General features: G+C 49.2%; 1 protein-coding gene across 1 annotated transcript; it reads left to right on the forward strand.

The window, feature by feature from the left end:
* The first annotated feature begins 310 nt into the window (after nucleotides 1–310).
* Nucleotides 311–25,230, forward strand: LOC120765564 (sodium/hydrogen exchanger 6). The gene is made up of 16 exons (XM_040090567.2): nucleotides 311–587; nucleotides 6,477–6,676; nucleotides 7,051–7,128; nucleotides 7,758–7,834; nucleotides 8,760–8,872; nucleotides 10,442–10,547; nucleotides 13,726–13,867; nucleotides 14,095–14,200; nucleotides 14,420–14,508; nucleotides 14,726–14,839; nucleotides 16,417–16,528; nucleotides 16,886–17,039; nucleotides 17,175–17,205; nucleotides 18,407–18,486; nucleotides 19,094–19,199; nucleotides 19,978–25,230. Exons 1-16 carry the CDS (start codon nucleotides 326–328, stop codon nucleotides 20,251–20,253), a joined length of 2,046 nt encoding a protein of 681 aa, XP_039946501.1. The 5' UTR covers nucleotides 311–325; the 3' UTR covers nucleotides 20,254–25,230.
* The last annotated feature ends 1,297 nt before the right edge of the window (nucleotides 25,231–26,527 follow it).

Below are 26,527 nucleotides of genomic sequence, written 5' to 3' on the forward strand. Positions count from 1 at the left end.
GCGCGCTAAACTACCTTCCACCAAGTCTGTCTGGGGATTTCTTTTCCATCTCACAAACGCATCCCGCTCCCTAGGACTGGTCCCAGCCTCCCCAGGGCTCATGGCAGCCCCGCCCCGGCAGCCCCAGGCACCCCTTTCCCTCACAAACCTCGCCTTACGAGCTCCCAGCGCCGCCCTCGCCCCCTTTCCCCGCTCCCCACCGCCCCTCTCCCGCTCCGTCGCTGCCGGCCCGTCCCTATCCGGGCTCCCGGCGCTGTTCCCGCCCCCGGCGCCTGCGCCCAGAGCCGCTTCCTGGTGTCGGCGGGGCCGGGCCGGTGCCGGGGCGATGGCGGGGCCGGGGCCGGTGCTGGCGGCGGCCGCGGGGCTGTGGGCGCGGGGGGCGGCGGGCGCCGAGGTGGCGGCGGCGCGTCCCGGAGCGCTGGACGAGGAGATCGTGTCCGAGAAGGCGGCGGAGGAGAGTCACCGTCAGGACAGCGCCAACCTGCTCGTTTTCATCCTGCTGCTCACCCTCACCATCCTCACCATCTGGCTCTTCAAGCACCGCCGCGCTCGCTTCCTCCACGAGACAGGGCTGGCCATGATCTACGGTGAGCGCCGCCCGCCCCACGCGTGCAGCCCCCCGGCCCGCCGCCCCTTCCCTGCGAAACCCCTGCGGGAGCTGCCCCCGGCGCTGGGAGCCCCATCCCGACCAGTCCCGGCTCTGCGCTGGGCCAGCTGCGGCGCTGGGCGCTTGCCCGACCGCCCACTCCATGGCAGCACGAGTGGGGACCGGCAGCGCGTCGTTCTCTGGGTCAGTGCCTGGTGGCCCCTGGCCGAGGAGCTGCGACAGGGCTCGTTTGGTGGGCGAAGGGTGCGGGGGACACGACACAGCCTCCCGTGGGTGCAGCTGGACGCTGCTGTGTCACCGGGACAGCCCCGTCCTGCTGTGTCCCATGCTGAGCCTTATCTGGGTGTTGCTGGAGGAAGGTTGGTTGTTTTCCATACCCTACATATGGAGGGCTCTCAAGGGCAGAGTTACTCCCAAATCTCTGGCAGTGAAGAACTGGTTGGGTTTTTCCAGACGGCCTGACAGGGTGAAGCTGGCCGGGTCACGGGCTACCACGTCACCAAGCACTGGCAGGTCCCACTTACCTGCTCCAGGGTTGAGAGTGGGGACTTGGGGCAGCACAGACCAGTTGTTGCGCTGGTCGGGAGCCTTGCATCCCAGGCTGGATGGGGCTCTGAGCCGCCTGGTCTAGTGGAAGGTGTCCCTGCCCGTAGCAGGGGGGTTGAAACTTGAAAATCATCAAGGTCTCCTTCTGACCCAAACCATTCTGTGATTCTGTGATCTCACATGCTGGGGCCAGAGGCTGTGTTTCCGATGTGTGTTTGGAGCATCCAGATTTCCAGAAGCTACACAGGAAGAGTGGAGAGGCAATCTGGGGGGTTCTCCCGCCCTTTGCCATGCTCAGGGGCCTGCAGAGCCAGCAGCCTTCTATCCTGCTGCCTGGGGACCTGTGTGCACAAACCCCTACCTTTACTGTTCCTCCTCTGCTGTTACAGGTCCTCTCAGAGGGGAGCCCCATGTGTATTCCCACAGGAAGTGGAGCAAGGCTGTGGGTCAGTGGACTGGAGCTGTATACATTTGGGTTTTCATGGTGGCCTCGTGAAGTGGCCTGAATCAGGGTATGGAGGGGCCAAAAACCCAGGTTCTCCCTGGGTTTTCTGGCATGACTTTGAATTCAGCCAAAGTAGGACTGGTGTGCTGGGGAATTGATTTACATGGCCCTGGGTCTGTATCTAGGGATTTGTAGAATTTAGGATTGGGAAGGCATCTCCTGCTGCGTGCTGCAGTTAGTGTCCGTCCTCTGTGTGGCCCTTGCGCATTGGGGGTGATGTGTGACCACACAGAGTCAGACGTGGCCAAACCTACTACCCAGCAGAAAGCTTTGATCTGAAGGCTGTGACTTGACCTGTTTGGGACACTGGCTTTTGTGATCCCAAGTTTCAGTTAATTGGAAGTTTCCTTCCAAGTGAAGGGGTGGAGACACTTGAGTCAGCCAACAGGCACGAAATACTGGTCTGCTTTTTCAGGGGCACAAACCACTGCTCTGCATTTTCAGGTTCCTTCTAGCCACTGCTCAGGGGGGTTCAGATGTTTCTGGCCTCCTGCCCAGGGTGGGGAGGTCAGACCATGTGGGACAGGAGCTGTGCTGTGGGAGGACATGCTTCCAGCATGAGAGGTCTTCTCTCTCCTGCTGCCCCAGAGCTCCTGACATGCGAGTTTTTATTCCTTTCATGCTCTCACACTTGCCCTTAGCCTTGGTCTTCTTCTCCTGAACATTTCTTCTTCTTGATTATCCTCTTTCCCTGCCCTGAGTGCTCACTTTATTCTCAGAGCACAGCCTGGGTTGTTTCAGTCTCCTGCTGATCCATAAAATGCACCTCTTCTGTCTGCTCTTCTGCAGACTGTGCTTAGAGAATCGCTGGTGAAATCAGTAATGTCACCTGTCTGATCATGGAGAAAATCCCAAGTTATCCCTGGTACCAAGGCTTTTGGCATTTGCTTCTCAGGTAGTGGCAGGTGCCACAGGAGGAGGAAGGTGTAATTCCCAAGGAGTGGTGAGATATTGTTGTTTTACTGTGACAAGAAAATCTGCAGGGAAGAAAGGAGGTGTCACTGTTCCTGGCTCCCTGCGATACTTTTAGCCCCAAGGAAGGTCACTGAAAATGTGGAAGGGGCTACAAAACAGGCCCTGAAATCTGAACGAGAGAAGCAATTGGCAAAAGCTGGTCCTGTTCTATTTAAAAAACCCAGCAACAACTAAGTCAAAACTTTTGCATCTATCTCTATTGGCAAAACACATCAGTTTCCTTGTTGTCTTTGTTTTTACTGGAAGTTACAAGCTCTTGCTTCAGGTGGTTTTCTATCATGCAAATCGCACTGTCAGCTCAGAGCTGATGTTTGAGAGCTGGACACTGGCTGGAGTAATTTCACAGCGATAGGCAAGAGCTGCTTAGTAGCCCTTAAGCTTCGTTTCAGTGTCTAAAATGAGGTTCCCACATCTGAGGTGCTCAGCATTTAGGGTGATTAATTGAACAATTTTGTTTCAGTTCTTCTCAGGGTCTGATGGCGGATGTGCAGGAACTTCTCTAGAAATTTAGTTTCCTTGTCCTTGTTCCCGCTTGGCCCCTGGATAGTGTGTGTCCAAACTGCTTTTTGTCAGGATGTCTTCAGTTGTTACATTTTTCTTTCCTTTTGGTGTCCAGATTAATGCTCGCCTGGGGATCCTGTCTGCTTCCATTGTTGTTAAGTGCTGGGCTTGGTAATATATTAGTCTTCATTTAAAACATTACCTCGGAAATGTTCAACAGCACCTTAAAAAAAAAGCCCATGGGCTTTTGTTCTTTTTAATGAAGTCAGGAGAAATGCCATAAAAATAATCTCTTGCACTTTGCATAAAAGAACTCAATTAATTTGCCGGCTTTGCCTTCAGCTTCTCAACTCCTCGCAGCTTTCAGCTGGCAGCTTCCTGGGTGTTGGGTTCCCTCTGCTCAGCTCAGCTCCCTCCCAGGGCTCAGTTTTGTAAAACTTCTGGCACCAAAAGCACGTCGATACTGGCTCACAGGTTGCTGCTGGGGCCCTGTGAGTGCCAGGAGAGTCTGAACCATTTCCTAAGAGCCTGTCAGAACCAAGAGCACCTGCAGGGTCTCCTGGGCTTGATCCAGGGAGCCTGAGCTCAGGACTGGGCTTGGTGTCTGGAAAACCATGTTAGATTTGTCCTAAGTGCCTCCTGTGAGCATTGTTGGACAGGGAGGGTTGATCAGATCCACCAGGGGCAGGAAGGGCTGCTGGTGGGGCCGTTTCATGTTGGTGGAATAATTGGTTTCCAGCAGAGCAGGAAACTTTCCTGCTTTCCCTGCAGGTAACTCTGACAGTCTGTGTCGGGGCTGCTGGCAGGGTCACACTCAGTGCCCAGGAGCAATCTGTGCATTTGTGTATTTGCACATGGGTGTTTTTCCCCACCTAGCAGCCTCACAGGCAGCCTATTACTGGGCAAGACAAAAAGTCTGATTTTGTGACTCCCAGACAGGGGTCCTTGGCAGATACTGCAGGTTTATCTGTCCCTTTTCCCTTACCCCGTTCCAGGCCAGAGTGGGAATTTGGCGCTGTCTGGAGCTTGGCTGGCACGTGGGGCCAGGAACAGCTGCCAGGATGGGAAGATGGCAGAGGAGCAGCAGTGCTATCAGATGTAGCACTGCTTTGGGACAGGGATTAAGAATGGAGAGGTGGGTGAGTCAGGATCCCTTCTGAATTCACAGCAGTGACTCCTTCTTTCTGTCCCTCTTTCCTCCTGTGGGGCCTCTCATCTCACAGTGCTGAGCCCGGCTGTTAAAGGGGTTGCTGTGTGGCTTTTCTTCCATCTGAGCATGGGCAGGCAGCTGCTGCTTTCTGATCCTTGCATGAGCCTCTGAAATAGTTTTTTTTTTTTAAGAAGAAACTTTTTGGAAGTCACCCCAGGTAGTTCTCGAGGGTCTCAAAGTGTGGTGTACCTTAATAGCCATAAGCAGATATAAATAACCCTTCAAAACTCTTTTTATCCCAGTGAAAGGTTTTGGTTATTTCCCGTGGTATCTCTAGGATTGTCATCTGGATGGAAGGAAAATGGGGTGTTATGTCCCACTGCTGTGGTGCCATGCAGCCACTCCCACATGCTCCTGTAAATACATGCTGTGGTATCATGATGTGCTTGACATACTTGCTTTCATTCTGTACTTTATTTGTGGGGCGCTGGAAGATCAACAGGAGCAGAGGCTGGCAGAAAAAGTAAGCTCAAGAATTACTTATGGTGTCCCCTCTAAGTGATAGTGGTGTAAAAGCAGCCCTCAGCTGCTCTGCTCTGTGTGACGTGCCCTAAACTCTCCTTGCTGGAGCTGACGGTGCCTGGCTGTGCCCAGAGGGAACTGTTCTGTGACTCTTGGGGTGACTCAGGGCAGGATAAAGCCCAGTGGTGAGCACCTGGTTGGTGGTGCATGGCTTAAAAGCCTTTTATCTTACCTATGCTGTAAGGTGCTGTATAAGACCAGGGTTTTGGGTTTGTCCAGTCCCTGAGCTGAGCTATTCTAGGTCAGCAGTGGTGACTTTGTGTGCAGCCACCTCCTCTGCCTGTGCTCGTGGCCTGGGTGCTCTGGTGGCCCTGTTGTGTGTGGCAACCCCTGGGATGGGAAGTGGGGGCTTTTTCTTTTTGCCCTCAGGAAAAATAGCTAATCTTGTCCTGGAAAAATCGTGTCCGAGGGAGGAGAAGTCAAAAAGTGGGTGGCAAATCAGGAACTGGCTGCAGGAGTTTCTGGATGCGCCGTGGCCCCACAGTGTCCTGCCAGGCTCTGCTCTCCGAGAGGTGGTGGCACAGGAGGCGTTGGATGTTCCTGTCAGTCGGGGTTGTGCCCTGCCTGTAGGAAAGCACAGAGCAAGGCCTTAATTGAGGCAGCAGTAAGGACCAGGGGCGTCCTGGGAGGCAAATGGAGAAGGCATCAGAGCGTTGCGGTGTGTGTTTAGTTCCCACGTGTCTGAAAGCTTTTCATAAATGTGTGGTTCAGAGATGGGGTTAAGATCTGGGATTTCTGTGGCGGCTCAGGGCTGCCATAATCAAGGAGTTTCCAAACCCTTTTGTGCTGAAGGCTACATGGAAAGGTGTCTTGTGGGACAACCCTCTTCCCCAGCCTGCAGATGTCAAAAAAGGTGTCTCTGCCAGGAGAGCGCTCAATACACTTGAATCTGGATTTGAGATCTCAGGCAACAAAAGAGAAATGCCTTATAAATTGTTGACTTGCAAATTAACCCCGGAATGCCCCTACTGCAGCTGAGCTGGAGGCAGAGTTGCCTCATGGGGCTGCCCTGGGACTGCTGCTTCTGGTGCAGAGCTGAAGTTTGCAGGGGCAAGGAGTAGATCTGGGTGGTCAGCCTGGACTGGGAAACAGTTTTATACGTTTATGTGTTTCTGTTTCAAAATGTGGTTTTATAAAAACAGGCAGGGCTGGGAGGAGGCTTAGGAAGGATGCTTGCCAGCCTCAAAGAGCTCAGGGTGGTTGCTGGGTATCATCTTTAATCCCTGCCAAAACAAAAAGTTTAATGGATCAGTGTCAGGTTTCAAGGTGCAAGGGGCACAGTTTTGGGCACTTGTGAGCAGCACCTGGCCCAGCAGTGCAAGGTGCTCCCCTTGAAAAACCAAGCGTGCCCTCGATGTTGGCTGTTTGCCGCCCTGGAGTGAGGGTCTGACCCATGGCTGGGTAGTTCAAATCCTTCAGGACTTGTCCATGGCTGTGTCAGAAACTCCCCATGAGCACGGAGCATTCGCCTGGCTCACGGGGGACGAGGATGGTTCCCATGGGTTGTGGTTGTGCTCAGCAGCTGAGTAGGGCGTCAGGATCCTGGTGCTCAGAGGGATCATTCTGGGGGTTCGCCGTGGTTTATCTCACAGACCTGTGTCCCTCCCCAGGTGTCCTGGTCGGCGTGGTCCTGCGCTACGGCATCCACGTCCCCAGCGACGTCAGCAACGTCACCCTGAGCTGCCAGGTGCAGACCAGCCCGGCCACGCTGCTGGTGAACGTCAGCGGGAAGTTCTACGAGTACACCCTGAAGGGGGAAATCAGTGCCCAGGAGCTCAACAATGTCCAGGATAATGAGATGCTGAGAAAGGTAAGGGAGGCAGTGACTGGAGAGGTGGGCTGTGCTTCCTACTCCCTCCATGGGGACGGGTCCTGGATCTGCTAGGTTAAGTGTTTTTATTTTGGGTTTTTAACTCGTGATTGTGAAGAGCAGTAATTTATATGCTGAACACCATGTAATGAAACTCTAGTTTTAGTTCATCTTAATTTAAGCTGTTTAGACTCTGGGATTTGTCTCCAGAAGATCTCAGATACATCCTCAGCGCTGACCCAACAGGATTCACATGGTGGGGTACAGGGCTTCCTCCATATATTACTTAATTATTTGTGCTTTGTCTTGCAAAATTTTAACAAATCATTTTACTGTTCGGTTATTTTTTTTTTTCTTTTTTTCCTTCTTAACAGGTGACTTTTGACCCTGAAGTATTCTTCAACATTCTGCTTCCTCCCATTATATTTTATGCAGGCTACAGCTTGAAAAGGGTACGTGCCTTTTCAGTGCTGATGTTTTTAGTTCCTCTGCCTCCAGAGAATTTTTAATACTTGTGAGGGCTTTAATGCTTGCTCAGCAGGACGAGGCTGCGGGGGTGGGTATGGTTTTACCCTGCAAATGTGGGATTGTGGGAAGCAGAGCTGAGAGTGCCCCCGTCATTCTCGTCTGCCCCTCTGTCCCAGGAAGGGTCAGCAACTTCAGCTGTTTCCAGCAGGGGTTTTTGGGGTCAGCCAGGCCATTTCAGCCATTCCAAGCACATGGGAGTGTGGGAAGGTTTTAGAAAGTAGCAGCTCTGTGAAATGCTGACTTGGAAGGAGAGAAGAATGATGCAGTTTAGCTTGTGGGAGAAGGAAGGAGGAATGCTGCTGGGTTAGGAAATCAGTTCCCAGGACTTGGAATAGCACCTTATTAAATGTATGAGAAAATGGTACATTCATGTTTATTAGTGCTGCATTACCTGCTGGTCTGGCACTGGGCTGTGCTGGGCACTCTGTGCCCGTCCAGCTCATGGTGTCTGAGCTGGGTCCAAGTTGCTGTGGACACTATAGGTGCCTGTGCAGGCTTGAAATAAATTGTTAGCAAAATATAATTCAGCTTTTGGGGTTTTTTCTCCTGCTAGAGGCACTTCTTCCGAAACTTGGGATCCATCCTGGCATATGCTTTCCTCGGCACTGCCATTTCCTGCCTGGTGATTGGGTGAGTATTTGGAGCTTGTCTGGTTCTTCCACAGGGCTTTGAGCTGTGCTTGGGAGAAATGCTTTCAGCCTGGAGCTGAAGCTGCTAATCCCAGTCCTGAAAGGTCACACAGGCTCTGCTGCTGCTGCTGCTGCTCAGCAGCAGCAAATACTACTATTTACTGTGCAAACTTCTGCTGTGTGGACAGGATGGTTGCTGTCTAGTTGTGAAGTGCTCTCTCAGCATCTGAGCGTCCCTTGAGAATAGTTATTCATGGCGAGGAAAGTTTCACACTTCAGAGAAAATTTGATAAATCAGCAGCTTCAAATTATTGAAATCATAAGCCCTTATAAACTTGAGGCACAAGAGTAGAGGGCAGGATCTTAAAGGTGGGTGTCTGTTGAGCACAGATATGTTTCAAATTGTTTATCCCTCAGTGCAGAGGCTGCTGGATGGTTCCCACTCTGGATAGTAGCATGCAGGCTGACATAAGGTGTTTTCCACTGGGGTCCAGTGGATTCAAGCAAACTCAGCATCTGCATTATCTGCACCTCATGGAAATTTTTGGCCATTTCAGAGTCAGTCCAAGGTGACTTCACTGAACTGCATTGATATGCAGCACTGCAAAGCGATTGTTTGACCCCATAAACCTGGCTGCTGCTTTTCTTTAGCCATGTTGTGCTCCTGCAGGAGTTCTGGTCCCAGTTCCCTGCTGGCACCATGTTTGTGCTCCAGTTCAGAGGGTGCTTTGCTGTGTGTGGTCCAGCATTCACCTTTGAGGTAGATCATGGGACTGGGGTTTCACCAGTCTCAGTCCATCCCATGCAGTTTGGTAGTGTTCTGGCATTTGGATAGCTTTAATCTGATAAATTCAGAGAAACCAAGCCCATAAGAGTGTTGTTTCAATGCATTGCAGAGATGTGTAACTGCCTCTTCTGATCCCCAGCTCTGTTGTGTATGGCTGCGTGGCGCTGATGAAAGTCACTGGGCAGCTCGGGGGAGATTTCTACTTCACTGACTGCCTCCTGTTCGGGGCCATCGTGTCAGCCACCGACCCAGGTGTGTTACATGCTTTCCCTACATTTTGGCCTGGTTTGAGCTGTGGGGCACAGGGGAGGAAAGTCTGAAACCCCCGTGAGTTCCTTCCTTCTGAATTTTGGAGCTTTGTTTATTTGTGACATTCTTGGAGGTCATATTTGTTTATGTCTGCCTTTTAATTTTCTTCAGTTATGTGCAATACAGCTTCCAAACCTCTGCTTTCCTGAATCCTTGTTTGCAGTGAAGTCCTAGGCAGGCTCTCTCTTGACTTTGCTGGCGTTTGGAATTGTGTCTCTGCCTCTCTGTGCCAGCAGCTGTTGCAGAGCTGGATGTGTAATGTGAGGAGGGTTCAGTTGGTAGTTTTAGTTAGTTTAGCTATTTTCTCCTCCTTCCAGTTTGGTTGGATTTTGGCAGGGGCTAATCTAATTGAAATTAGGTTAATGAGACGCCTCAATGAGCGGTACTGAGGACAGTAGTGATACCTGGGTTTACTGATGCACTTTATAGATCAAAACTCTGAAAAACATGCCTTGTCCAACTAAATTGAAGTTAGCTCATGGTAGCTTGTATGTGGTAGCTGTTTACTTGCATGCTTTCATTTCATGTAGAAACACAGGGCCAGGAAAAGGCCTCTCTTTGCTCCTGCCCTTTGCTGAGCAGGGCTGGAAATCTTCTAATGCTTAGAAATGCTGCAGATGAGCTGTTGGTGTTGTGTCCCTTCTTTGGGCTTGAAATAGGAACGAGAAGATTTCACAGGTAGAAATGGAGCATTTCCCTGTGCATAAATGGGTTAAACCCCGCTCAGTGTGCCCTGAGTGCTGTTTGAAACAACTCACAGAATTTGGTTGGAATTGGCTCAGCCCTCAGCCTGAGCTGTGCCCGACGCACCGTGTGTTACATCTTGCTTGCTTTGGATGTTGTGATGTTTCTGTGAGGCTGATATGCAAAGCCTGCTGCTTTCTGTTATCCTCTTGGAGCTGCTGGATCACAGAAGAGCTTGTGGTAATGCTGATCTCTCCCATGTGGCCATAAATCACAGAAACCCCCACATGGGGTTTGAGCTGATGCCTGGCTATTTCCAGTCAGGTCTGAAATGTTGGATGTCTCTGCTGGCACTTAGAATGTGTTGAATCCAAGGGTTCTATGAGAGGTCAGAGTATGGAAAGAAAAGGCAGTCATCATCCTGGACAAGCTCGATCCTTCTGGCCTTCTGCAGGTGGAGGAAGGCTCTCCCTGGTGTTCTGAGCTAGCAGCAGCCCTACAGCTGGGTGGCTCATGCCAGCCTGGTACTGTGACCCAGCCCATGAGCTCAGACCCTGGGAAGCTCAGAGCAGTGTTTGTTTATGTCTGCCTGCAAAAGATTCAATAGGCCAAGATGTGCTTTAGTAAAAGGAGTGGGGAAATGATGAATCAAATCCAAATCTGAAAGAGCAGAAGGAAGACTATCAGAGAGCATGGGGGGTAGCTGGCACCATCGCAGCAGTGGCACAGATGTGCAGGAAGGCAGCTTTCTAGAAAGGACGTTTGATCTTTGATTACATTGAAATAACAGCACCTTTTCGAATGTCTCTCTATTTTTCTGTTTGTCAGTGACTGTCCTTGCCATATTCCATGAACTCCAGGTCGATGTCGAGCTGTATGCCCTTCTCTTTGGCGAAAGCGTCCTCAACGATGCCGTTGCCATAGTGCTGTCTTCGTAAGTGTCCTCTGTTTTTATTTAGAATTGCTGTGTGTGTTACATGTCAGGAGTTGAGGGGAGACACCCAGCCTTGCCCCTGTAAGATCGGAGCACGGGTGTTTGCAAGAGCATCTTGAGTGTCCCAAAAAGCTGTAGTGACATTCTGATGCATGTCCTCATTGCTTACCACTGCTTGGGATTACAGGTCACCCTTGCAGCTTCCCCCTGCATGATGGATGGTTTTGTTTTGCTTTTGTGGTCAACTGACGCTCCATAGGAAAGTTTTTATATCCCTCTGAAACAGGAAAAGCACCACGTCTGCTTTTCAGCCACGAAATCCCACTGAAACCCCTTGCTGATGGCTTTGCTCCTACCTGCATGGCTTCCCACCCACAAATCCCTGGTTTTGTTTAGGTGGAAATAGCTGGTGTAGCAGCTGTTTCCTTTCTCTCCCCACTTCGAGGAGTTAATGTTCTTACAGCCGGAGTTAATGCCTTTGACTGAATGCTAGGGGAACTTGCTGCCTTTCTAAAGAATGTTTTATATTCTTTAATATTTTATGTCCTTTGCATGCGGGACATATTTTATCTGCATTTTCACTGTGTTGTCATCATGGGAATTTGTTCAATAATATATAATACCTGCAATGGTGACAGCTTAACATATAGCTAAGACTAATGGAGAAAATATTTCTGGAGTACTTGTCACTCCAGTGTGCTGGTTGTGTGGGTTTCACTGGAGGCAGCAAGTAACACACTGTGAGCTGTGTGTTGTATTTACTGAATTGAGTGTTTCTGTTGAGGTTTCTGGAGCTCTCTGTACTGCTCACTCTGGCTTTTTTGCTGGATGTGTCACTGCTGATGTTAGAGGAAATGCTGCACAGCCAGATTGTGTTTCAATGAGTGAGGAGGGGACGGGGTCTTCCAGCCTGTGCTGGTATGTTCTGGGTGGGAGTGGGTGGATTCAGCTTCAGAGTAATGGAATTCGTGGTTGATCTTGGCACATGTGGGTGACGGCACCACCCAGTGATTTGCCTCTTGCTCTGCTTCAGTGCCGGCTCTGTAGCTGTTGCTCTGATTTCCTGCTTTCCTCTCTCCACAAGCTGAGCTCAGTCCACCCCCTCCCCAAAACCAGGATAATTTGCACCAAGGCAGCAGCTCCGAGTTCACTCAGCAGTTATTTTATTTTATTTTGCCTCAGCACTGCGGGCAGGGGAGGATGCAGAGCTGGGCTCTTCAGTAGCTTTTCCCCAGTCTGGGTGCCCCAAGGCTCCTCTCCTACCTTTCACCCCTGGGCAAATGTCTGTTCCTGTGCTTTAGGAGCAGGATCTGTGCCTTTCTGTTCCTGTCTTGGCCTGGTGTGGCTTGGCAGCTGGAACTTGCTGCAGGATGAAGAGGAATTGAACCCAGAACCGAAAGCTGGTGGGCAGTGAGGTGCCAGAGCTGCAGTTTGGGAGCAGAGGGGTAAATGCAGCTGATGCAGGTAGAGCTGCATCTCTACCTGCTTCTTCCAGAGGGAGAATTCACAGGGATTTAACACCATGGGAAGCCCCACGGGAAGCCCCATGGGCAGCAACAGGGAAAATAAAGGGCAGCTGGCAATAATGTCTAATTGGCAATGCAACAAACAAGACCAGAAGGAGAACTGTAAGAGGTTAAAATGCAAACCCAACATTCAAAGAGTTGGTTCCGGAGGGGAAGTGAAACCAGTGTGGATTTTAAAAAAAAATGAAACCTGAAAACCCAGAGTAAGAGCTGCTGGTGAATGAGAAGTATAAGATGGAATTGATAAAAGGAATTAAATGGAGAAGTCTGCAGCTTGCAGTATAAAAGGCAATGCAGAAAAATGAGCTGTATTGAAAGCAGGGAAGTTTAGCAAGGGAAATTACCTGCGATGTGTTGGAAAGGGGACATGTTGAAGAAAAATGTTGGTGTATAGTTAGGGGAGAAGGCTTCAAGATGGGCATGCAAGGTAGTAAGTGTCTGTTCTCAGCAGATTAAAGAGCAAACGTTTAAAGTTCACATCCAAGAGTTTTAACAGAGTGAGCCAAGGGATTGCTAACTAGGAAGTTAATGTTTTCAATAAGTTTACATGAAGGAAAGTGATGTAAGAAGTTGATAAATGGGATTTAGGAGCTGCATAAGGGCGCCCCTGTATCTCAGCCTTTCCAGGTAGAGCAATGGAATGACAAATGCAAGGCTCCGCTCACCAGGAGTTAGGAGGGAGCAGATTGAGAGAAGGGTTCAGCACTGCATTGAGATGTTTGCCATCTCATCACAAAGATCTGTTGAGGTCTGGTGGGTTCAGAGAATGGTGTTGCTGCTGTGCATGGCGCTGTCTGCCTTGGCTATGCTGTGGTATTGCACTTTGTAGCTCAGAGCAGTGCAAACTAGATGTAGTGCATGTTAAATGTGGCAGAACGGGAGCAGTTACAGCTCTCCGGGGGACGTTCACATCAGCCAACCTGGTGGAGAAATGGAAGTTTCCCACTTGAGTGCTTTGTGGTCCCACAGTATCGTTACCATTCGAGACAGCTCAAAAAATGATACGTAGAGCTCTGGTTTCTTTGGAGGGTGTTATAGCAAACGTTTATTGAAAGTCAAGGTCTTTTATCCAGTGCTTTGGTACAATGAATGGTACAATTGGTGTTTCAGATCAACGCCTCTCAGTAAACATCTTTACTATAAACAAGTTGGAAAAACACCAGGTGTCAGGAAGAGCATATCTACAAGGATTGTTTTGGGTTCCTCCTTATGATTTCCCAGGCCCGAGTATGAGAGTTATGTACTTGACTTTTCCCACAGGCTTCAAGCTACTGCCTGGACCACTGTCAGTTCCCACACCACAGCACAGCACTTGGCATTGCAGAGAGCTGGTTTCAAAGACCCCCAAATACCACCATTAATACCTCACATCACATGAGACACGGGCTTTGGTCCCCTGCCCTCTAATGTCCAGGAATAACTGCACATCCAGGCCTAGGTGGGGTTGCTGATCCCAAACTCCCCAGGACAGCGAGGGTGTGCAGCCACTACACGCTGTGATCCCAGGGGATTGCAGTGTGTTGTGTCTCCCTGGCTCCCCAGGCTGGGTGTTTGCAGGAGCTGTAGCACTTTGCAAGGCTCGTGTAGCACGGTGAGGTGCCTCTCCCTCCAGACTAAGCAGTCTTGTTCTTGTGCTTTCCCTCCTCTTCCAGCTCAATAGTTGCCTATCAGCCAGCAGGTGACAACAGCCACACGTTTGATGTGACAGCAATGTTCAAGTCCATCGGAATCTTCCTGGGGATATTCAGTGGATCTTTTGCAATGGGAGCAGCTACTGGAGTTGTGACAGCTTTAATATCCTTTTCACTGTTCGGGGGGTTTTTCCCAAGTGTTTGCATAATGGCTTACAAATTTTTTTCTGCGCTGCATTTCACCCAGATGTTTAATTTTTTCCCCCTAAATTAATGAAGGACAGTGCCATAGCCTTTTTAGGGGTGGACTGTGTAGCTGTGATGCACAGTTGGATTGGATATGCTGTTAGCCTGTAGTGTCTCTCCAAATTGTCCTTAACCATCTGCAACGTCACCAAGTTCACCAAACTTCGGGAGTTCCCGTTGCTGGAGACCGGCTTGTTCTTCTTGATGTCCTGGAGCACATTCCTGCTGGCTGAAGCATGTGGCTTTACAGGCAAGCTCCAGCACAGCCCTGCCTTTGGGATGGAGATCTGCAGGGGTGGTGGGGCCACTCAGTTTTGCTTCTCTCAGCATCGATTGTAGCTGGGGCTCTCCCTCTGCTTGCAGAAGTTTAATGGTTCTGGGGTTACTGCATTAAGTTCCCTACAGGCCTGAGGTGCAGCTCAGCTCCCTTTTCCTGACCAGGAGTCTAATGTGATGCTCTGCTCCCCAGGTGTGGTGGCTGTGCTCTTCTGTGGGATCACACAGGCCCATTATACCTATAACAACTTATCTACAGAGTCCCAACACAGAACTAAGCAGGTGAGAACTCCTCAGACCCCTTCAGCCTCTCTGAATTTCAAATTCACTATTTTTTCCTTCCCTCTAGCCAGAAGTAGGTGCATTTGTCTTCTTACAGCTGCATTTCACTAGGGTGGCTTCTGCAGAAGTATTTATTGCATGATGGATGGGCTAACATGCTTTTCTTGTTAAATCCATATTACATCTAACTCACTTTTAATTTGTTTTTCTCTTTCAGTTGTTTGAGCTTCTGAATTTCTTGGCAGAAAACTTCATCTTCTCCTACATGGGACTTGCACTGTTCACCTTCCAGAACCATGTCTTTAACCCTACCTTTGTGGTGGGGGCCTTTGTATCCTTTGGAGCCCAATTTATAAGACAGAAAGAAAGGGACAGGTGCCTCATTCCCGATTTTTGTTTTTCATTCAAATGAGTGGGTTTGTATTTTTTCAATCAGTCTAGCTTTATTTTTGAAAGGGGATTTCTGCCATGTAGTGACGCCTCTGCTGGTTATTTTGAGAAGACAGAGATTCTTTTTCCAGCTTTTCTGTTGGGTTTTTTTTCCCCCCTCTCTTCTCTCCTCTTGTGGGCATCTGAATCAGCTGCTGCAGGGACTCATCGTTCAATGTGACCACGATGCCAATGCCAGGCATTGTCATGTGGCACCAGGAGGGGCTTTGCAAAGGGGGGGCTGCCTGGTTTAGCTGTTTATTTCCTCTTTTCTCTGCTAGTGCACTTTGTTAACCCTGAAGAAAAGCCTTTTTTTGGTCAAACAGCACAGTTACAGCTACAGTAGATGCCCCTGAATGATGTCATGAGAAAGGATTTCCTGTTCTGCAGGCTGATGCTAACGGGAACAAGGGCCCTGGTATGTCTCAGAAAAACAAGAATTTTGAAGGAATTTTTTTCACATCACAGAAAGCCCAGTTAAATGTGCAGAATTATTTTCACCCTTTGCCAGCACTGATGTGAATTTATACTGGTAAACAAAAAGTTTTTGCCAGTTCTGGTCTGTGGGTTTGCTGCAGGCTCAGCTAAATTTCCCTGATCAGCTTTTGAGGGGTTGCAATAGGGCAGGAGGGGTGGAGAATGGAGAAATGCCATTTGGGCTGCTATATTGGGATTTTGTGCTGTGCCTCTTCAGTGGGAACTGGCTAACTCGCTGAATAAATAGCTCATTCATGAGAGAGATCATGAAATACGTCTCTTATGCAAATTGGGATGTTCAGGAAAGAACATAAAAGCTAGAAGCATTTTCCATATTATTCAAGGCTGTGCTGAATACTGGCTCCGAGATTATTTTTGCCATCTGGGTGCTGGTATTAAAAGACACAGCTTCAAAGATAAAAAGCAATATGAAGGGGCCGGTGATTCTTGTATCTCGCAGGCTATGAAAACAGAAAGAGTATTAGATTTTTTTTTTCCCTTCTCAACGGCTGCTGCTTTCATTTTGCTGAATAATCTTTGGGAATGGGACTTGGCTTAAAGCTTCAAACCCAGCTGTGAAGTGTGGCTTGCTGGGGAATGTCAGAGGGGTTGTCATAGCTGTGATAACTTGAGCTTCACAGAAGAAACATAATTCTTGGGGTGCAAAATGGACCTGGCAGCAGAGAGCATGCTGTGGGAAATGGTGTTTTTTCTCTCCTCTCACTTGTCTAACATATCCTTTCATAATTACCTTTGTTTATTTGTGCTTATCTCTGTATGATATTCCTGAATTGCTGTGTTTCAGCAGGGTGTTTCTCTCTGCTCTCTCTGCTCTTCCCACAGTGCTGTAGTACTCAGAGCTGGGTTATTTTCTTTGCAGCCAGAGCACTGGTGTTTCTGCAGCTCCCAGTTTCCTTTGGGCGGTAGGAACTGACTCTGTGTGCAGGTAGGATGTGATGGGAGACACAGGAAAAGCAATTTCCTTAACATGTGCAAATACAGCTTGCCATCTTCCTAGGAAGAGCTGCCAATATTTACCCATTGTCATTTTTACTGAATTTGGGGAGAAGAAATAAGATTGGAACGAATTTGCAGCACATGATGATGTTTGCTGGTACGTTACTGCATCCTTCCTCTGACCATGTGGCCCACTGCCACTTCCTTGCCCCCAAGAACCTGGAAATATTCCTTATTCAACTCTAAATCTCTTATGGGCAATGTCTGGAGAGGAGGCTGGGCAGGAAGGGACTCAGTGGTCTGAGATGTAGGAACGAGCTCCTCCTGCTTCAAGCGCGGGGCAGGAGGAGGGTTTGCCTTTCTGGGCTCGGAAAGAGGGGTTACAAAATCATCACATTCCCCCCGGTGGTTCCCAGCAGAGGGGCAGCAGGGTGTAAACCCCAGGTGGGAAGCTGGCCATGGGGGCAGCCTGTGCTGGGGGCTGACACAGCTCCCGTGCTCTCCCTTCCCGCAGGGCTGCGCGGAGCCATGGCCTTCGCCCTGGCCATCCGTGACACGGCCACGTATGCCCGGCAGATGATGTTCAGCACCACCCTGCTCATCGTCTTCTTCACGGTGTGGGTGTTCGGCGGGGGCACCACGGCCATGCTGTCCTGCCTCAACATCCGGTCAGTGCAGAGCTCCCCCTCGGCCTGCTCTCGCCTCAGGCTGCTTGGGTTTCAGAGACCAGAGGCAAATCCCATCCTTCCCCCCTGATCCCAGCCCTGGCACTGTGTGTGACACTGCTTGTTCTCTCCTCACAGGGTCGGTGTGGATGCGGATCAGGAGAACGTGGTGAGTGTGCTCTGCTGGGCACCTCTGCAGAGGAATCTGCGCTGCACCCTCAGGACATCCTGACCCTGTGAATTCCTGTCTGTGCTCTGCTTCCTTCCAGCTGCAGATTTTAACTGATTTTAACTCCCCCTGTGAAAGAGTTTGCAGTCAGTGGGAGTCACAGGTTTTCTGTGCTCTCTGGTTTTCGTGAGCCTTGTTTTGGCTCAGCTGGAAAGAAGGGCACAGAAGCTGTTTAGTCAGTCCACGTTGCTGCAGCAATAGATTCAGTCTCTCCCTTGCTGGGTTTGAAATAAAACCCAAAGTGAGCATGGCATGGAGCCACTGCCTTGTGCCAGTGTCCAGGGCAGTACTGAAACACCGTTTACTGCCTCAATTTATGTGGCACCTTCTGCCACACTTTTACCCTTGGGTACCCTCAGCCCCTGCTTACCCCCTTTTCCTGTGGGTAGTTACGTGGCAGCCCCAAACCCACTGACCACACTGAGATCAATGCTGGAGCCCCACAGCCCTGGGAATTTTCCTGCCTGGTAGTTCCAGTTGTCTCATTCATGTGTCTGCAGCCTGGTTGTGCTGTGGCTGTGGCTCTTCTTGGTTTCAGTGAGGATTCTGCACCTTGGAGATTAATTTTATTCAGAGACCTTTATTGAGCTGTTCACCTCCTGGAGGGAAAGCATCAAATGTGACAGGCAGGCCAGGGCCATAAATCTGTAAGCCAGATTTCTATGAAATGTATAATTGTATTCATAGTCCCTTCCACACAGTTCCGTATTTTTTTTCTCTGACTAAAAGGAAGCCTGGAGTTCCCATCACACACAATTATTTGCATCCAGCAGTGTCAGGCAAGATCTCATGGAGGCTGGATCTGTCAGTCGCTATTAAATGTGATATCTGGGTGCAGCTGCTGGCTCTGAGGCAGTTTAAATCTTGTGGCCAGACAACAGAGGGCTCTAGCAGCAAAATGGTCCCTCTGTGCTTTGATACCACCTCCCAGAGGCAGTTGAATGCTGCTAAATGCAGCCCGTTGTGGTGTGAACATCCTTATACACACGGCAACCCGAAGGCTTCTTCTCAAGAGGCAGTGGGAAAGTCTGTGTCTCTTTGTGTCCCCTGGGGATAATCCAGTGTCCCATGGGGTCTCCTGGCCCTGATCCAGGTCATGGCATGTTGTCCTGCGCCTCTTTACTGTTTTGCTCTCCCACAGGGTGTTCCAGAGAGCGAGAGGAGGAGCACGAAGGCTGAAAGTGCTTGGCTTTTCCGCATGTGGTACAACTTTGACCACAAGTATCCTTGGGCGGCAGTCGGTGTGTGACGTGTCAGATCCCACTGCCCAGGCACCCCTCACTGGGACCATGACTTGCTCCCTGCTTAGCAGAGGAGCCAGTGTTCGCTTTACAGTGACATTGCTGTGTTTTGGTTTGCACCTGCTCGTGTCTGGGGCGGTGATAAATTACAATTTCCACCCTCTCCCAGCGAGAATGCAGCAGCAATTCCTTTTGAAGCTGAGCTCTCCAAGATTGGAATCCTGGGGGTCCTTAATCCCAGGGCCAGGTGGGCAGGAAGGGGTGGGGGTTTTCTTACTTGCAGTCCCTCTTGGTAGATCTGTGCCTCTCTTCCGTTCCAGGTGCTGGGCTGTGAATTAGTGGAGGAGCAATGTTAGGCTGAGGGTCACAGGGTGATGGGACAAGCTGAGCATCCTTACCAGGACTGTGTCCTGCTGTGTTTGGCTGCATGCTCGTTGCACACCATTACAACTTGTGTGCTTCCACACGTTTGTGTTTCTTTTCTTTCTGTGATTTCCTCGCAATGCTGAGTCCTTCAGTGCTGCCCTCCCAGCCCTTGACTCACCAACATGGCCCCGTTCCTCTTTTTTCCTTAACCCTCTCCGTAGCTATCTAAAGCCTCTCCTGACACACAGTGGTCCCCCACTGACCACCACACTCCCAGGGTGCTGTGGACCTGTTGCCCGGTGCCTGACGAGCCCACAGGCATACGAGGTGAGTCCTTTAGTTTCCTTTCTGTCACAGTGTTGTGGGTGTGATGTGTTTTTGTTTCTCTTTTGGAGGCTGCTCTGCAGCATCAAGCTGAGAGGGGAATCATGTATTGGGGCTGATGGATGAGCTAACTCCCATGAGTATTTTGCTTTTCCAGCCTGCTGTTAGGTCATGAAAGGGTTTGTGCTGTATTCGTGGTGGTTCCTCGGCGACTGGCTCAATGAAGGTGTCACAGCTGTCCTTTCCCAGGCCCAGCTGAGAGGACACACAATTCCCTATCCCCTTCTTGCTTCCAGCCTTACACCTGAGCCATTCCTGCAGTCCTTTCAGCTGCATCACTCACAATCAGAAGGGTAGCCAGCGTTGCTGTGCCCAGGGGCCCCTTGCAGTGGCAGCTGTCCATACCAGGAGTCTTCTTGCACTGTCTGCACAGTATCAGCATCAGGTTCCCTGACAAACCAGGAATGGCTGTGATGGGTCAGAAATGCAATTCCTGTGCTCATGAGTATTTGGTCGGGTCAGAACCACAAATGCTGCATTCCCCGAGTACCTGGCTATGGCACCAGAAGGAAGGGAGCTGGGAGAGCCCTTTTAGGCAGAATTCTGCATGGTTTGAGTCACCTGGGCTCCAAGATGTGTGTGTGCCACACCTGGTTCTGGCCACTGTGTAGGAGAGCCTGTGACTCAGTGCCTCTTTCTATGCTCAGTCACCATCACCACGTGATTGTAAATAGCCATTCTGGAAGAGTTTAACAGCACTTTCCTCCTGTTCCTCCCCCAGAATCAAGAGCAGCTGAAGGACGATGACTCTGACCTCATTCTGAACGACGGGGACATCAGCCTGACGTACGGGGACTCCACGGTGAACACCGACTCGGTGGCGTCCAGCGGCACGTCCCGGCGGTTCGTGGGGAACGGCTCGGAGGATGCCCTGGACCGGGAGCTGGCTTTTGGGGACCATGAACTCGTGATCCGGGGAACGCGCCTGGTCCTGCCCATGGATGATTCGGAGCCCCCATCAAATGTCCTGGATAACGCAAGACATGGTCCAGCATAAGGTCACTCGGTTTAATTGACAGTAATATTTGCATATATGATCAAGAAGTATGTACTACCTAAAGTCGAATGCATGTCTCAAAATGTCTAAGCTGTATAAATATTATTTATATGGTGTCAAAAGAATATAAATATTCTCTGCCAAGCACTTGTAAAGAACAAGCTGCAAATTTAAGTTAAAAATCTGTGTTGAATGCACTATGTAGGGTGGAACTGTTTTAGCGTAAGAGTCTTTTGCACACAGTGAGCTTTGTTAATGTGTGATTTGATGAAGGGTTTAATTCCCAGCGGGTGAGTAAAGGAGCTGTGACTCCCTGTTCATCCTTTGAAACTGGGAGAGGAGGGTAGGGAGTTGCTGGTGAGCAGTGGAAATTGCTTTCTAGTCCGATGAGGATTGTTGAGTTTCTTTCGGTCTCTGATCTTTGGATAGTCACATTTGAAATATCAGCAGAAAACCTGCCCACAGACCCTCTCACCAGGCAGTGGATGGTGATAAATTTGTTTCATTGTGGGAACTTGGAGACTTTCTGCTTTTTAGTGACCCTCTGCCCAAGCCTTGCTTTAGTGGGCTCATGGCAGACCCCAGCCAGGGCTGCGGGTAGCTGGCTGCTTGAATGGGGGCAGGAGGGAGGGATGGTTGGTGTCTGTAGTTGTGTTCAGGAGAAGGAGGCGATCCCACAGAAACTACACCAGGCATGCACAGATTTTAGGTCTGAGTCCATCTTTCAGCTGTGGCTCAAGCAGCTTTCTAGAACCGGTCATCAAATTCTCTTTTGGCAACTAAATTTCACGTTTGGGAGGCGGCCCTGTCCTTGTGCGGGCCAATCCCTCTCCTGCAGTCACAGATGTAGCCAAGGTGTGCAGAGCTGCTGCAGCTGCACACGGGGCTGTGGAGCTCAGCCAGCCTCAAACTCGAGCTTTAGGGCTGCAGATCCACACGGTACCTCCGGAGCTCTCCAGAGGCATCCAGCTGGTACTGAAGGGGAGCCGTCCGTCCGTACTCCCACAGAGTCAGAAACCATTGCACTTTGTTTGGTCACTCCTTAGCATGCTGTGTGTCTGCAGTCGCCACCCGACCTTTCTTGTGTCTCTTATCATTTAATGAGAAATGTTTGCGAGTTGATTTTTGGTTTTAATTTACATTTTTGTTTTTCAAGGAAGAGCACAGAACAATTTGCGATTTTACACTAGTGTTAAAGGATTTATTCTGTAGTTATGGGAATGGCTAAAGGTGCAGTGAAACTGTTAACCCTGACTTTTTTTTTCTCCTGGAAAGGGGGAATCAAGGAAATTTACTGTATGTAATTTTATTGTCTATTTTATCTACAGTTTTGCTATATGAACCTTTCAGGGTTACTGGTGCACTACAGGTCCATTCTGGAGTTAACCCTCTCTCCAGAGGGCTTAAACAGAGGTATTTAAAATGAAAGTACATGAAAGAGAGCCAGGTGAGTCCAAGCACTCACAGCTCCCATTAGCTGTCTTTGGAACAAACTCTGCATCTCTCAGGATCTGACCCTGAGACCCCAGAGCAGTGTCCCCACAGCTGTTTTCCCCAGCACCACTTGAGAGTTGGAGGAGACAGAAAATCCTGAAGTTTCAAGTGTATATGTATAGCTGAGAAAATAAATCTACACTTCTTTTTTTTTTTTTTTTTTTTTTTCATTTTCTCAGGTCTAAGTAACATTGCCTTAAATTTATGGATGTGCAACAATAATTATTTTGGCAGTTTATCCCCAAGAAAATGCTTTCTTTTTCCTTCTGAACAAAATGTGTAAGTGTTGCCATAGCACTTCCCTATAAGGGGGGTAATGCTCTGTTTATATTTGGGTATATTTGGGGCATCTTCCTTGTACCTGTAAATGGCATCCCGCTGTTAACAAAGTTGGATTAGCACTGGCCTTTGTTTCCTACTATGCAGGAATTCCATAAAGTGAGTGTGCATTTTATATGATGTCTGTAACTTAACTTCATGTGTTTAAAAAAACAAAAAAAAAGTAGGAAAAAAAAAGAGTAAGAACCTGTTGATTTTAGGTTTACTGCATCACTTCTACATCCTGTTTTTTGTTCGTTCTGCCTTTTTGATGAGGTATGATAAATAGCTACCTCTTGTTTTTTCCTGTGTAGCCTGACTATGAATTCAATTTACAGAGTTGGTGCAGCTGGATGAGCAGGACAGTTCTGCTGCCCCAGGGCTCCCTCCCAGGCATTCTCAGCTGAGGTGCAAATCTGCTTCGAGGTGGCCACCAGCTGATGTTTTCCCATGGTTGTGGTCGCAATCCTCCCTTCCTCTGGCCCTTTGACTTCGGTAATTTGTCCACTCACTGTAAACTTGCCAACACATTATCCATAAGCCCCAAGTTTTACACCAATAACAGTTCAGTTAGTACACAAAAGAAAAGAAAAAAAGTTAACCAGTGATGATTTTATGGGTTACTTTATGATCCATATATAATATAACCAGGACTGTTTCGAATAGCCTCAGTCAATGAATGAATCTAAGCTTAAATTCATTATTGGATTATGCCCTTTTCTGACCCAGAGATGGGGCAACTTCTATTCCATTTTCAGTCTCATGTGAAGGGCGAGACAATACAGGGTGTTATAATTCATGCCATTACAATTATGAGCAAACTATTTCCTAATTACAATGCATTTTAAGTGTTTCTTGGCCTATCAGCTTTTACCACACAATTCTGTAAATGTCTTAAAGCCAATCATTTAAAATTACCCCTCATGGATCCTACTGCAACGCGCTTTTCATAGTTCTGTTTCTCCAGAGTATCTAGTCTTATTTGCAAGGCCATCCTTTGAAACTTGTTTCCAGTTCCATTTCTCTCTCAACAGTGTCTGTTGGACAGCGTCTGTCCTATTCCATGGCATTTCTAAGTCAGCATTTCTTATCTCAGAGTTTGCATACAGATGCATGCTATGTGAGCCTTCTGTCAGGCTTTGAGAATTCCCTACAAATCCATTTCCCACATTTCCCCCTCTCCCTTGAACAGAAAAGACTTCTTTGATGGCCTTGTTTGTCTGCCATGCACAGCAAAGTGCACAAGGCACTGCCACTAACATTGTCACTGTAACAATCAGTGCATATAAACTTATTTTGCAGAGCTCCTTTAGCTAAGGTGCAAAACTCTTATCTTTTAGACAAGTTATCTAACTATGATCCATTGTCTGCTTTAATTTGATTTGTCAAATCTCTTCATTTTTGAAGTTGTTTGTGGATGGACTTTGAATGGTCAGACAAATTCCTACAACATAATCTTTCAAATTCTCCACAACTATGCCCACATGCCAGTAAAAGAAAATCTGTGGTGGCTCTGTGCTTTGTAAGGTTGCATGTCTGACAGCACTAACATCTGTCATCTTGTCACTGATTGCAATGGAAGTAGCATTGACTTGTTTACTCAGGCAACACTCCAGTCGGTCTAATGGTTTCAATGCTATGCTTGAGGCAAGTTGAGGCAGAAGTAAACCTGATGTAACTAGTTTTGCAGGGCCCCAGGGTCTGAAATTGCTATTACAGTTTTCAGTCACAATGATGGGCAAGTCTTTTTCCTTTATGTTTTCTCTTGGTGGCTTTTTTAACACCAGGTGCTGTCACAATGAGCTGTCCAATGCTACATGGGCCACCTTTAATTTTTGAGGGAATGCCCTGCCAGGCTCTATCTCTACAAATGAGGCAATATCCTTTTGGCAATTGCCGTGGGAACTCATCCAGATCAGCAATTTCACCCTTAGGGGGCACGGGAGTAGTACAATTACACCACAAACTTGAGTTTCTGTACACAGGATGATGATGGGGAGTAACATTTACTTGTGGATCTCCCTGGTTGTAATGGTTTTAATTTAATAAAACCAGGCAGAAACACCAATTAATGTAGGGGTTCTAGTATTAATTTTCTTTTTTGTGGGAGGGAGAGATAGGAGAAAAAAAACCAAAGCAGGCTTAACCTTAAAAATGAACAAAAATAGTGTTATTAACATATATTAAAAGAATGAGAGAAAAAAAAAGTTGAGAAAAAGAAAACTTAAACAGAATGATACTTTAAAAACACGCTTCTTTCCTCTTACAAACTATAAACTTTCTTATTGAACAACATAGAAAGACACAACTTAGGATTTTCAGTTTCACTATTTAGACGTAACTAGTCATTACTTTAGGAGAAGAGTCTTTCTAAGATCTTTTTATGAAGACATTTGCCACAAGACAAAATAGTCCAGTGCTCTCAATGTCACACATCTGCTGCCGCCCGAGTTTTTGCAGACTGTGATGTTCTATCAGCAAAGCTTCTCAGCGTATCTGGGGTACTATTTACAAATACTTCTTCTAGTCTAAAATCATCTTTGTCTCAAAGGCTGAGACCTCCTTTTAACCCAGGAGCGGGGGCTTTAAAGTTCTCAATTAAATCTCAATCACATCAGTCCTCAATTTTGATTAGAATAGCATTCTACCCAACGACACTAAGATGCTACAAAGAACAGTTCATTTCTCCATAATTTACCTTAGACAAGTCCAGTTAAAAATGTCCACTTCTTCAATCCCATTCCACTATTATTAGTTCTTTCACTTCTAATCTAACTGACTTCATGTAGTGTCTATTTCTATGTACTTTCTGGTTTTCTTTCTTCTTCTCAAGGAAGAATTGTGCTTTAAAAGTTCCATGTTGCTAGAAAAGGGTTAAATCCATTCAGGCTTGCAAAGGCCGTGTGAGGCTGCATGAGCTGAAGAAAACACAAAGCTGTGCTGATGGAGGAAGCTGGTAGATTCCTTTTTCCAGCCCTTGATCTCATCCAAGGCGGCTCAGCTCAGAGTTGTTATGGAGCTGCAGGCTTGCTTTCTCTGCTGCCAGTGGTGATTAAGCCGGGCCATGGCCTGGCCCCCTCTGCCGCGGTCTGAGCACATGGACGGCACTGCCGAGCTGCAGCCGATCTCCTCCCTGCCGGCGGCAGGGGAAAGGGGCTCAGCCGGCCCAGGGGGGGAAAGGGGCTCAGCCGGCCCAGGGGGGGAAAGGGGCTCAGCCGGCCCAGGGGGGGAAAGGGGCTCAGCCGGCCCAGGGGGGGAAAGGGGCTCAGCCGGCCCAGGGGGGGGAAAGGGGCTCAGTCGGCCCAGGGGGGGAAGGGGCTCAGCCGGCCAGGGGGGGAAAGGGGCTCAGTCGGCCCAGGGGGGGAAGGGGCTCAGCCGGCCAGGGGGGGAAAGGGGCTCAGCCGGCCCAGGGGGGGAAAGGGGCTCAGCCGGCCCAGGGGGGAAAGGGGCTCAGCCGGCCCAGGGGGGAAAGGGGCTCAGCCGGCCCAGGGGGGAAAGGGGCTCAGCCGGCCCAGGGGGGGGAAAGGGGCTCAGCCGGCCCAGGGGGGAAAGGGGCTCAGCCGGCCCAGGGGGGAAAGGGGCTCAGCCGGCCCAGGGGGGGAAAGGGGCTCAGCCGGCCCAGGGGGGAAAGGGCTCAGCCGGCCCAGGGGGGAAAGGGGCTCAGCCGGCCCAGGCTCTCCCTGTGCGGGCACCGGCCCTCAGAGGCCCGGCCGGGCCCGGCCCGACCGCACAGAGGGGCAGCAGGGCCCGACCTGGGGCCGCCCGCCGCTCACGATGTTACCTCGTGGCTGATTCCAAAGCGAGAGAGCTCGAGCAGCAGCAGATTAGTTTTAAATGTCCCTTCCGAAGTTGTATCGACATTTTCCATTGGTCACCTTAGCTGCCAATATCCCGGCCAGCTTTTTGATAGTTCCCTGTCCTCCCCCTCCCAAACGACGGTCAGGGCAGGGAAAAAAAATCTCACATTTCTCTGTAACCAGAAAACAAATTTTGCCAACCCATGATACTGGTACTGAAACTCAGCACAAAATTCCATCACCGAAAAACCAAGAATTTACAAAGCTTGAGGTTCAGAGGGTGCTTTAAGAAGATCAGGGGCTCAACAACGCCAAGTAGTTATGGGATTTGTCTCACTGGCAGCCTCAAGCCAATAATTGTCATGATTGGGTGTTGGCCAGTCCTTGGCTGGCCCTGGCACACCGACCAAACGGGTCACAAAGGGTTTGTCTGGGCTTGAATTGGTCAAACATATGGTGTCTGAGCCTGCTGACTTGGCTAAAGCAACCAAGCTTTAGCTTGTTGTTCTTGTCAAGCTTCGAGAATTCTCTACAAATCCATTTTCCACAATTCATGAGTGATTTCATAAATGAATGGGATTCATCCTCAGCTGATTATTTTCTGTGCTAGGCTGCAGCAGAGCACACAGGAATGCCTGGTGTGTAGAGGCAGAGCCCTGATGCTT

The sequence above is a fragment of the Hirundo rustica genome, chromosome Z (genome assembly GCF_015227805.2).
Source record: "Hirundo rustica isolate bHirRus1 chromosome Z, bHirRus1.pri.v3, whole genome shotgun sequence".
In the NCBI taxonomy this organism is placed as follows: domain Eukaryota; kingdom Metazoa; phylum Chordata; class Aves; order Passeriformes; family Hirundinidae; genus Hirundo; species Hirundo rustica.